At 38.0% G+C, this 13,415-nt stretch overlaps 1 protein-coding gene across 1 annotated transcript in view; it reads right to left on the bottom strand.

Annotated features, from left to right (window-relative positions):
- Pcsk1 (proprotein convertase subtilisin/kexin type 1) overlaps nt 1–9,252 on the bottom strand; it is a 49,443-nt gene extending 40,191 nt beyond the window's left edge. The window contains exons 1-4 of the mRNA XM_031360306.1: nt 8,877–9,252; nt 5,825–5,929; nt 2,537–2,647; nt 115–261 (exon numbers count right to left, since the gene is read on the bottom strand). Coding sequence (XP_031216166.1) covers nt 115–261; nt 2,537–2,647; nt 5,825–5,929; nt 8,877–9,056 — 543 coding nt within the window. The 5' untranslated portion in view covers nt 9,057–9,252. The remainder of the gene's footprint in view (nt 1–114; nt 262–2,536; nt 2,648–5,824; nt 5,930–8,876) is intronic.
- Between the last annotated feature and the right edge of the window lie 4,163 nt (nt 9,253–13,415).

Below are 13,415 nucleotides of genomic sequence, written 5' to 3'. Positions count from 1 at the left end.
AGCAGGCCCAGAGACTGACTCTAGGACACCCCATCTCTCTTCAAGGAAAGAAAAGTCCTGCATGTCTGTAGAGATGACTCCCTAAGTGACAGAAATAGGACAGTTCAGACTCACATAATTGGCATAAATATCTGTGTGATTCCACTCCAAGCCATCGTCCAATACAGTAATAACAACTCCTTTGCCAGTAATACCCTTTTGCCAAACAGGAATTACATGAAGGTCCAGCTTGGGCAGAGCTGCAGTCATTCTGGTATCTTGCTAGTGAAGACAAACAAGACATTGGGAAAAATTACGATCTTTCTTGCTTAGTCATGAAAAGGCCATTTTTTTCCTTTTGCCTTGGGTAACAAGAAGAAGGGAATTGGGTAAAGTGAAAGCACAAAGTTGAGGGTACAAACCAAATAACCCATTTTATGCGAGTCTTCTTGTTGTCCATGGAAAAATCACGATACATGAATTATTCTTGTATCTTAACTACATGTATTCTTTTTTTCTACTTATATTAACAAGCTCAGGCTTCCCTTGTACTAAAGCTTTATTTGATGCTATATGTTTTCTTCTCCCTGAAGTTCTAAGTCTTCATTGCCACACTGAGGACTCGCCATTTGAGTTTCTTGAAGAAATATTTTCCTAAGAGAGAAATAAGCATTTAGAATGGCTAGAAGACCGTAGTCTTACTAGAAATTGAAATTTAATAGTCTTTTTCTACATGTATGCACTTTAAGTAATTTTTTTTTCCTTTTCAGGTAATTTTCCTGGTAAAGTGTGTGGTATTATACAGAAGAGCTGGGCAACAGGATAACACAGATATGAACACATTCTTAAGCATGTGAGACAAGTAGTGAATGAGTACCAGTTCTGTGGTGACTGGGTCAGCAAGCAGTATTTATATAACCATAATATAAAACCCATAGGTGGGCTGTCACCTTGTCAAAGTTTTGCATACAAATGTAATAGTGAGGAAGTTTCATTAGGCGATTGCGATGCTGCATCAAAAGAGTTGGAAATACATAACATTTTGATGGGCAAATGGTAGAAAAGAAGGCTCCCATGTAAGTTGCAAGAGTAATTATAATGTATAGTTGTTAAGAATATGGCCTCTGAAACCATGAATTATGGCCCTACTAGCACTGGCCATGAGATTTAAACAAGTTATTCAACTTAGCAATGTCTCTGTTTCTTCACCACTGATATGATAAAAATTAGTAGTTCTATCTATTTTAGTAATATAAGATAGTTGTAATAGAAAGTGAGTTAATGATATCAAGCACTTAGAATGCAACTTAGATTATTTTTTAGTTAATATACAAAATACATCTTCTCCTGGGATCAGCAAGTATTGTTTAATTTAGAAGAATGGCACAAGGAACTCATGGCCTTCCATATCTAATATAGAAACAAAAACCTTAGTTTGTGTCTATGAAAATTATCTTTTACTCTATTCCCAGCAATAAATCCTTCTAATGGTAGCCTATGCCCCTACTACGGAGGCTTGACATTATGACATCAGAGAACACGTTGAAGTTCATACATCAGCCAAGGTGTCGTAATACCTTAAAGGAACAATGATTTGCAAGGCTAAGTATTTGTAAATAAAGTTTCCTAGCATTTCTTCCTTTTGCCTCATTTAAAGATTCTTGTTTGAATTATGTCCAAGGACTGTTGATTTGGACTGCATATTGTTTTCACTATTGTCTACGAGTGATCTAGAAAATTCTCTAGAGTAAATTCCACCACCATAGTGGTCTTAATCTGAGTGATGTGTCTGAAAATTCTTTCTGGCTAGGACACGATTCCTTTGCACTTATACCAGGTTCACTTAAGAAGACACACACACAAGGAGCACTAACAGGTGGATTTATTTTAGACACCCACTCAGAAAAAAAAAAAGATTTTCATCAAGAAACTTCCATCAGCACTGCTTTTTAGGTAGTTCAGCCTTCTGCAAATTCTATATTAGACATTGTGATGACTATTCTTGGTTGTCCAGTAAACTACATTTGAAAGTAATTAAAAGTCAAATGGTTTGGCACACCTGTGACAGATTTTCTTCTTAATTAAATAATTTGAAGTGAGAAGATCTATTTCTAATCAAGATCTTTTGAGATAGGAAGATACATCTTTAATCTGGGTCATACCTTAGACAGCTACCCTATATGAAGGACATGGAAGAAAGAAGCTAGCTCTTTCTTTGCCTTCTTGCTTTCATTAGCAAGTCTATTCCTTGCCTGGCATTAATGATATCAGTATACACAGAAGACCAGCTGAAACTTCCAGACTCACAGATTGAACAACTATTGGGTTCTTGGAACTTTCATTGGTAGATTGAATAGCTGGAACACAGCTCATAAGCCATTATAATAAATCCCTTCTATATATGATAAATAGAGATGTAGATGATAAATAGATTTTTATGTAAATTCTGTTCTCTAGAAACTCTAATACAGATATACAGATAGACAGACAGCTCCACCATGAAGATGATGTAACAGTATAAAGAGCCTAGATACTAATTGGTCCTTTCAGTACTTACCAAGTACCACTGCTGATTCCACATTGGATCATTGAAGAGATCCAATGCCAAGTCTTTTTGAACTGACCGTTTACTTCTCTCTTTTTCATACTGCTGTTCAGCCCATATCACCTATAAATATTTTTATAATAAGAAAATTAAAATCATGCTTCTACCTGGATATAATTATCTCCCCACTATCTCCAAGACCCTCCTCCCCAAAACTCATGTATCATAGTGATGTTTTTGCCTGACCATAGCTCAAACTCCCAGCCCAGGGAGAAGATTGCCCACTGAGGAGACAAGTGTCTCCTCCATTATAGTAAAAGTGTACTCTTAGCAGGAGGAGAAGCAGTAAATGAAGCAGTGAGACCTTCAGATTATTTCCACTGTGCTTACAATAGGAGTAGACCTGCAGACTGCTGCCATCAGAAAACAGGCCACAATGCAAATTTGTCCATTTCTATAGATGAGTCAACAAGTCAACAAGCCCGGGGGGGCCTCAAAACTGTTGTTACAGCACTATTGCTGCTTCATTTCTCTCTCCACACTCAAAGGTAAAAAATTCAATTGTTATACAAGAATGATGCTGTGTGTGCAAATTTGAAACTTTGGCTCCCCTTTGTTTTATACCTCCTGCCTAAGAGTATTTAATATGAGAAACAGATTGAAGACCTGAGGTGATAAATGAGCATTACTGACTAGTCACACCTGCCATTAATTCAGCCTCATACATTATACATGCATATCTGACAATACAAAAATTACCTGGTCCACATCTCTGGCATAATTTTATTATATTAGAGGCCTGGAGAGAATACAGGACTATATTGTAGTTATTATCATTATGAGATAATACTATATTCTTAGTTTGCTGGGAAACATGAGTCTTTCCTGCTTCAAACATAGTTTTTCTGTTATGCATGTGGTGAGAGTCCACTGTGAGCTAGGATATGTTTAACATGAGAATTTCCATGCGTCAAATCCAAAAATAAAAATTGAAGAACAATTTTCAGCTGAAGGCTAGAGATATCCACTAGGAATGTCTTGAATTTTCAACTAGAAAGTATATTGGAAGCTAATTATAAATACAAGGAGGGACTGGATTGCCAGCAATTAGTCACTATAATTTATTTTAAAGTGCCTGTATTTTCAACCTCAATCGTTTTGGTTTATAATACCACACTACTTGAAATATATTTTCTGTTGTCTAGCTTGGTCTTTGGAAGCTGGCTGCTAGGAGGCACATATAAATCTTTGTGGGAGGGGACCACTTAAAGTTGGGAATTTCATCAGCCTGTAAAGGTGGAGTTTTGGGTGCATTTCATGGAGTATATTTAGAGGATTATTTTCTTCCATTATAAATGTGCAGCAAAGTGAATATCAATAGCAGGTTTTTAAAATGGCATAAAAAGGTGGCACTGCCATTTGATCAGATAAACATCCAATTGTAGCAAACCATGCTGTGATTAATGTCATTAGTCAGAATTGCATATTAGTCTCTAGACGAGCAGAGTAAATGGAATGGAGAAAATTGTCAGTGCCTTCTGACTATGTGCATAATGAGTATCATGTGTTTCATTGTAAATAATGCTTTGGATCTGCAAAAAGTACTAAATGCCATCTTGTCCAATGCAGGCTTCTAGGATTCCAATGTATCTCCTATAGTAAAATTATCCTAAGGTAAAATTTTCATAAGATTATATAACCTACTTGTAATAAACTTTTATTGATGAGTAATAATTATCCTTTTGTTGTATCTTGGGATTTCCCCAAAATTTACTGAAATAACTGAAGGGGAGAATTAAACCATCTGTTCATTTGCATGAGACATGTTGAATAAAAATAGCTGGAACACTCCACTCTGTGCAGATTCTTCCATGAAAAATGAGAAGGGATTTCAGTTTGAATTCCTCATACATTAGTGTTGGGCATCTATTTAGGCAGAGAAGAAATTCTTTCTGCCTTGTCCAAGGATTAAGCCTAGTTAGAGTACTGGAAGCTGGCCTGCTTTTTAGAGGCCACATACAAGAAGCCATCTACTTTGGTGGGGGGCATAAGAGAAGATCTCATTAGACAAAAGAACTTTTCTATTAAGGTTGTTGGCTTCCAGTTTGGTCTGCTACATCTAGCCATAGTTTGACACAAAGAGCTAGCAATGGGCCACCAGGAGCTGTAGGATTGTGGCCCTTGGTCCTGATAAAGTAACATCAATGTGGTAGGTTCTACTACTTTTGAATGCTGCAGCCCAAGTCTTAACAATCTTCTCATAATTTGTTTTGTTATTAAAAAAAATCAAGAAACAAGCCAAACCACAAAGTAGTTCATAGGCTTCCTATATTCCATGTACTTTCCACTATTAAGACACTATCTCCTTTCTGTATCTTCTCCTCCCTCCCAAAGTTGAGACTATACTTTGTATTTCTCACTGTTCTCTAGGTGTCCTAAGCAACATTAGTTCTGTACATAGACATTAGTCTTGTACATAGACATTCATCCAACCAGCGTGCATTTCTCCAGAAATGCCACAGTTAAAAATAAAAAGGCAGCATTGTCATACAGTATTCCAATACTCCTAATGTATTCATTCTTTCCTATTAGCATAGCTGCTTACCTCAAAATTAAACCCCTAAATCAATATATTAATCACATATTAAATATGTATTCAAATTTTCTTTACCCTATTTATCTATATTTACCCTAGACATCTTTTGCTGTTGCCAAATAAGTATGACTTGGTATACAAACCAGGATGAGAAAGAGCTGATACTGACACAACATACCATGTTTTGAAACACTTACCTCATAAAGCTAGAATAGAAGCTTTCCTATAAACATTAATATTTTTATTAGTGCAAATAGTAAAAAAGCTTTTCAATTACATGCAAGTGTTTTAAAAATCAGGGCTACACATTTCTTAAGCATCATTGAATAAATATTAAAATGATCTTTACATAGTCTGAGTTCAAGGATTTCAAGAAGGAACATTTCATATCTGTCACATAACATACAAAAAGCTGTTGACTGACTATAGTCAATTATTTCATCAGTGACTCTGATTTCCTGGACTCAAAAGTCAACTTTAGGGATGTAAATATATACCACACATAACTAAGCATACTTATAAAGTTAGCATTTGTTAGCTTAATTCAATCCAAACATATTATGAGCACTATTCCATAGAAAGAAATAATAAGCAATTATAGATCAGTAATCATGGTCACAATACAAAAGGATCGAATGCTTCTGTGGGGAGCCCTATAAAAAAACAGTTGGTTAGGCTGAGAATTTGAGAAGAAATGCACTTACACGATCATCATCAGATAACCTCTTAGTGATATGAAGAGCACTTCTTCGGGACCTTCGAGGATGAGTTTTGTGTTTGAATAAATAGTGATTTTCAAGTGATCCAATCTATTAAAAAAATCAAAATAGCAAACCACTTTCTTCAGAATGTGTATATAGACTATTTTAAAAAATCAACTAACACAGCTAGTTGTCCTTTATTAATAAAAGTCTCTTCCATTAAATCCACTGAAATTAACTTTTTCCTTATGAGAAGGCACAGAAGATTTAAGATGACCCTTGGTCTATATCTCACTTTGGCTTCATACTTGAGAAGAGTGATGCTTCTGATTCATAATTTAATCAGAGGAAGTACCTTGCATTTTTTGCATGAAAAAAATATTTCTCAATGTCTATTTAAACAAACATACCCAGCCAGGAAACAATTATTTGTGGAATACATGAAAATCCCTTCAGGTTTATTAGCTAAATAAATTTAACACTTAGTTAAAATAAGATATTGTAGGTATAAACTGTTTGACTCAATTGTGATAAATGTTATCAGCCATTATTGGTGATTCTGTTGTTTATATGTTCAATGCTTTTGGGAGGTGTACTGTCTTTAAGACAGGGGCCTCACCTTTGGATATGTGTACTTCTTTGGTGGTTAACAGGACCCTCTGGCTCATTTAGAACTATTGTTTAAAATTGTTTTTTTACATAAAACAGTACAAAATGTGAATTGACTAAATCATTTAATGCCTTTTTTAAAAATTAAAAGATAAATGATTGTATTGTTTTAAAAAAATGGATGTTCTTTAAGTTGTTAGTTCTCATCACTGAGAAAATAATTTTCAGTAGAAATTCTGAGGCTTGTTTCCAAAACGGACTCTTGGGCAGAGAATCTCCTGAGAGCCTTAGATGGGACTGGGAGGACATTTTGAAAGCCACGAGACAAGGTTAGAGGTGTAGAGCTCTGTTTGTACCATCAGCTAGCTCTGGTCTTTGTCTCTATCCTCTTCCTAGCTTTGCCATGAGGCTGTAATGTTAGGATGCTTGTCTTAGTGTGGCTTTAGAGATGCTGGACAAAATGGGAAGTAATCAGAGCCAGGAAAACACCATTAGTCTTTTACAAATTATTTTTTTGAAACTTTTGTTATTGAATATGACATTTTAACAAAAAATGACTAGGGGAAGCTAGTTTATTTTGAAAAATAATCTTTATACATAGTGGTCTAGGTGTAGATGTGTGTATGACATTGATGTGTGACATGTGAGGGAGGAGAGTCTAACGTTTTCTTTCTTTTCCAGTCACAAATACCAAGCTGCTGACTAAATATCACATCTCCCACCTAGGATATACAAATTTTCATGGTGCTTGTATTAACCCACCTGGAAAATTCCATCAGCTACTCTCTCTCTTTGGTCCCCAAATGTTCAAGAATTGCACACAATAACCAAACAATATGAAGCGGCTTTGTGTCTGTTTCCCCTGTAAACTACTTTCTATGTCTGGAATGCCTTCTCCAATCCTACCATGTTCTTCTGGCAGTCTCAGACATTTCTCAACACCTGTGTAGTAGATATTTTTCAGTAGCTTTCTTTCATGCCTCCCAAATTCCCTTCTACCTTTTCCCCTTCTATCAAAAAAAAAAAAAAAAAAGCTGAATTAAACCACCAACTACAACATCTCTCACACAAACTGCATTCAGGTGCAATGATTTTCTAATCCATTGTCCTTAGCATGTCTTATCCTCCTTTTGTCTTCTTCAGTGTCTAAGGCACAGACTGGAACTATTCAGAAAGGCTCTGGGAATTTTACTGAGTTTCATGCTTGGCCTTTCAAGACCATTTAGCTCACGAAGTTAGAGAATGAAACCTCTAGCTAGAGAAGGCATATTTCCTAGTGGATTTGATGTATGGAATAGACACCGCCTACGCCGATTACTCATCTGTGACTTCAGAGTCTCAGTCACCACCTCCAGAATAGAAGACGCGCCAAACTGTTTTACAACTCTTTACTCCCTCCTCCCCCCTTTAACTGTGGACAATTTCCCTGGCAATGGTCAGGGGTTTGACTTCATTTCAAGGGAAAGAAATGCTCAGATTAGAAATCACACCTTCTGTGATTCTCCTTTGGGACTGCTCTGCCAAGTAGGCTCCCACTTAATGTTTCTGTGCGCCCCTCCCCACCTGTCTGTTAATTCAGCATACACTTGGACAAATATCAGTTTATCTCATAACCCAAAACCCCAGGAAATGTTTGTGCACTTGGCCAAGGAACAAGATGGAAAGAGATCCTTTCCTTACAATCATTTCTGCAACCAGACCATGCTAAGACACTGGCCATACAAAGTTAGGAAGCTCGTACTTAACAAGTTATCAGAGAAAACCCTGAACTCTCCCATTGGCGATGCTTGGACTCTTTCCCTTACCTAATCCCCTTCCAATTTCCCTTACAGACTCTAAACTATCACTACTATCACCTGACTGGGGAGTCACTAGTCCCAGCAGCTGGGCGCGCCCTTACACACAGGCATCTTCAAGCCTGCCTGGCCCCTGTTTTCAGAACTGGGAGCTGGTGCTGCCATATTGAAAAGAAGGAAAGCGCCAGCTCTGGACGCAAGCAAGCCGCCTGTGTCCCAGGGGACGGAGCGCACTTCCTTTCCCAAGGTAGACGAAAGCCTACGTGCACCTTAAGTTCCCCGAACAAACGTAGAAGGTTTTTGTTATTATTATTATTATTATTATTATTATTATTATTTCTTATTTTCCAAACCTCGAGGAAGCGAATTTCAAATCTAAAGCCGACAACAGAGAGAACAGGGTCGGCTGAGCTGGGGCAGCTTCCGCTTGTTTGGCGGCGCCCAGCCCAAACAATAAATAATGCAAGCATTTCCCCTCTAAAAGCGCGCGCGCAGGGGGGGGCGGGGGGGGTTGCGGGGAGGATTCTCCGAGCTGCTTGCGACACTGAGCGCCGGGTAGTGCAATCTGCGGCTCCCACTCCAGAGACTGCACTTCAGCCTTACCAGCGTCCTCAAGCCCCAGAAAGTTTCTCGAAAGTGGAAACTCTTACCTGACCCAAGAGGTCATAGCCCAGTTCTTTGGCGATGGCAGAGGCAGCTTCTGGCCCTCCGGGGATCTCCGCCGCCCATTCATTGACAAACTGCTTCTTTGCTTTTACACTGTTTAGTGCACACCAAACGCAAAAGAAGGCGAAAGCAGTACACTGCAGAGTCCATCCTCTTTGCTTCATGGCTCAAAACCTTGCTCTTGCTCTCACACTAGTAGGAAGGGCTGGGAGAAAAGAGACACAACAGCTAGACTCGACCTTTTCAGCAGCTCAGAACCTCTCCTGGCTCTGGGTTGCTCTACTAGAGCTAGGGGGCTCACTAGGAGAGGCTGGGCGGCGAGCGAGCGCTCACTGAAGCGCTTCAGTCTCCTGGCTGAGTGGAGCCCCAGCCTTCCCAGTCAGAATAGAAATGAGTGTTTACACGTCAAATCGACGAAAGCCATCTCTTGACGTCAGATCTACCTGGACTAAGAACTGGATGGTATTCCCGGCGGGGTGGAGAAGCGACTAAAATAGGCACAGAAAGATTAAGAAAAGGAAAAGAAACTGGTAGGATCAGTCAGTTCTGCTGTCTGTTCATAAATACTGTAGCCATGAGAAACATCTCCATTCTTCAAAGAGAATCGTCTCATTTGAATATAACTACCAAGATCCCAAGGCAGGAAGCACAACACTTACCACTCTCTCCCTACCTCCCACCCCCGCCTTCCATCTATTTTCTCTGTGTTACCTTATATCTCCTACGAATGTGCCTAGTGATGAGGAATGGGGATAGGGTTCTTGTAATGGTTCTTGAGTATCAGTATTTGCTATAAAACAGACAAAAGCTAGGACTCTGATCAAAACCTAGTGCTTTGATCTTTCAGAGGCTGGGAGCAGAGAGGGGAAGCTACCTGATGCATTGCTTCACAGCATGTAAGAAAATAAGCACTTCCTCTACACAGAGTTGAAACAACGTTTTCATAGTGTGTTTTAAATCACTTGTAGTTCCTCCTCTCTTGCTTCTGGCCCCTACTAAAGCAGTTTCTGAAATTCGACCCCAGACCATTTGGAGCCCAGCGCCACCAACATTACAGTGTTTACATTACAAAAGAGAAAGGGAAGACTGATTGATTGATTGATTGATTGATTGATTAGCAACATGAGCTTTTAAAATAGAAACATGTTTTAAATTTTCAATGAGGAAGTTCAGGGCCCCAAAGACTTTTATATCGACTCGGAGAAGGGAGGGGCAAGTTTCATTAACCCAGAACTTTCTAATTTTCCCTCACTGGAGATTTCAGTTTTGGCGCTGACTTGAAACTGTGCCGGTACTTACACATAAAACACGCATGTATCTTTGTGGAATACAGATTACCCTTAGAGAGAGAATAAGAGGACGCCCCATGCCCGCCTTCAAGACAGTATTCACACTGCCTTGATGGACAATATGTGGATTTGGAGGAATTGAACATGGGAGAACAAACCCTCGCCTTTAATATTCAGAACCGAGGTCTGGACAGCGACACGCTCAGTGCCTGTGTGACAGTGTTCTGACCTGAGCAGAAAGAGTCTGCCCTGTTGCCCTGGACAGCTCTCAGCAGCTTTCTGTTTGACCTAGGTCTTTCCCTCCTTTGAAGAGCAAACTAGAAAGCCTTACTGGAAGTATGATGAGGGTCATGATGGTTGCTATGGGCATCTTGTTCACCGGACTGCTTTGACAAGGAAAAGAAATTGAGAGGTGTATTTTTTTTTTTCTGAAAAAGATTCTTTAACCTCCTAAGAGGGGTGGGAGTGAAGGGTGGGGGAGGGTGTATAGCAAGAAGCAAGAGAAGGAAGGCTACAGGGAAAGGGGATTACAACAGAGAAAAGAAGCAAGGGATGTTCTCCACTATATGCTAATGAGGCAAGACTTGATGGAGGTTTCAGTAGTGCTAAGGTGAATGTGTATGTGTGTGTGTGTGTGTGGGGTGCACATGTGTGTTTGTGTTTGTGTTCAGAGGCCAGAACACAGTGTTGAGTGCCCTGCTCTATCACTTTTTGTCTTATTTCCCTTGAGACAAGGTCTCCCCCTGAGCCTGGACTAGGCTGTCAGTCAGCAAACCCCAGTGATCCCCCTGTTTCTGTCCTTCATAGCCCTCAGGTTAAACTGGGCCATTTTTGTTTTTTAAACACAGTTGCTGGGATCTAAATTCGGGTTTTAATTTGTGTGCAGATGTCTCTCTAGCCCTTAAACTGTTTTTAGTAACATTGTGATTTTAACTAGTTTTTATAGAGAATGAAATAATTCAGATATAAACAGAACCATGTTTCTGTTATGGCATGCTCACTGTGCCAGCTCCCAATGCCCAGTGATTCAGTTAATGACTTATCAGATGTTAGGAAAAAAATAAATGCAAGGTTAGTGTGAAAGAAAGGATAAGTTCCTATGGGTCATGACATCTATTTAGCATTAGAAAGCAAATTTATAAAACTTATGCTACCATAAAATTAAATATGCAGCTTGACATAATATGTAATTTGTTTACTACAAATGAACAAACAAAAAGAGAATTTCCAGCCTTGGAATAATACTACTCCAGGGTTTTCAGAAATAATTAAGAATGTTGAGGCAGGAGGATGGCTTCAGTTCAGCCTGGGTAGCAAAACACAATATTATTTATAGATAAAAAGGGATGGCAATAAAATAATTTTGTTTAATATTTCCCAATATTGTGTAGACTTAAATGTTTTCTATGGGTAATAACTACTACATGCTGATTCTATAATTAAAGCAGAAGGAGTTTTGGAATACAATATGTATTAGAAACAACATTTCATTAGTGGGTTTCTCAACCTAGAAAATATTATTTATGTGGTACATTGGGACAGACTGGAGAAAATTTGAGTATTTGGTGTGCAGAACTTATGGAAGATAATTTCCTTACAGGATATGGTTATAATAAGAATATGAAATGCAATATTTTAATAATGTGAAAATTGAATATAGAGAACTTAAAATCAATAAATGAGTATAATCCTATCAAGACAACTTATCTTGAGTTTTATGTTTGAAGTTAATATGCCATTTTTCAATAAAATACTTTAATAACATTTTGAACTTATTTGTATAGAAAAGAGAATAATTCAGCCACTATACTGAACTGTCTATTATATCATGCTTTAATAAATACATTTTTCATACTTTTTAAAAAAATTTTATGTATGTGAGTACACTGTTGCTGCTTTCAGACACACCTGAAGAGGGCATCAGATCCCATTATAGAGGGTTGTGAACCACTATGTGGTTGCTGGGAATTGAACTCAGGACCTCTGGGAGACAGTCAGTGCTGTTAACCACTGAGCCATCTCTCCAGCCCCAATTTTTCATACTTTTGATGTTGCCAAGAATGAAATATATTCATAAAGTAGAGAGTGAAATGACTAAAGTACTCTAAAACCAGCCAAAATCATAGCCTTTAGTTTTTTGATTTAAAATAATAAAATGTTTTCTTGTCATATTAACTATCATAATTTTATGTGAGGAAATTTATAGATTCAGGACCCACTTGATTTTATATATAAAGTAGTATAAAACAATATTGAATGTATAAATTGAAAAATAGGGAGATTACCAGCTTTATCACAAATAGAAGTGTTAGAAGTATTTAACATATGAGAAGAGTGATTTTGGAGACACCAAGTGATACTGTGCCTAGTGGGATTGTTACTACATGACAGAAAGGGGCATGCTTGGAGTACATTGCAAAAGTAAATATTGGCATGGTAGAATTCTTTTCTGCTTGGTGTAGTCACAGACGCTACTTTCTGGCATTCCCCAGGGCAGAGGGACACTGATGATTCAGCCAGTTGGAAAGAACTGGTCTGTATAAATGGTAGAATAACAAAGCAAAGCTTGTGCACAAAAAAGGTTTGGGGGTAAATGAATAATTCTGAAGGGCTTTTGTTGAATAAATTAGACCAATACTTATACTCTTGCATTTAATATAGAATTATTAAAATGGAACTAGTAAGCACTATTAAGTTCAATTGTTGAAAATAACTGGCCTTTTCTAATGAAAATGGATCATTCCATTTATTTTATACACAAACATTTAGCAAGAACTTTTCTTTCTTTAGAAGAGATTCTTCAAAGATACGAATTTACTGAATGGATTTTTATCATATCCCTTGCTTCCAGGAAATGCTCCTAACACCTTTGTTCTCAAGTACCAGTGTGTGCAATAAAACTCTTAACTTTCTGCATCCTCTGCTCCTCTCAAGAACTATTGGCTAGTATCTCTGAAGGTCAGTTAGCAAGTTCTTTGCTTCCCAAAGTGTGGTCTACATACCAGCATTACAAGTATCGCTTGGAAGCTAATCCAGACTAATCCAGACCTTTACCAGAACCCCAGAAACTACTGTAGTTTTATCCAGCTCTTGATGGTTCTAACATAATTAGACTTTGAAGAGGATTGATAATAGTTAACAAATCTTTGTCCAAATGACACTCTTGTGTCATCTTCCTAACTGTTAGGTAATCAGGGGTTTCCCAAATCAGCCCTACTTTGGTTTGAAACTGGT

Source organism: Mastomys coucha, unplaced genomic scaffold (assembly GCF_008632895.1).
Source record: "Mastomys coucha isolate ucsf_1 unplaced genomic scaffold, UCSF_Mcou_1 pScaffold8, whole genome shotgun sequence".
Taxonomy (NCBI): Eukaryota; Metazoa; Chordata; class Mammalia; order Rodentia; family Muridae; genus Mastomys; species Mastomys coucha.
Note: the sequence above shows the minus strand (reverse complement) of the source record. Positions and strands in the feature narration are given on the sequence as shown.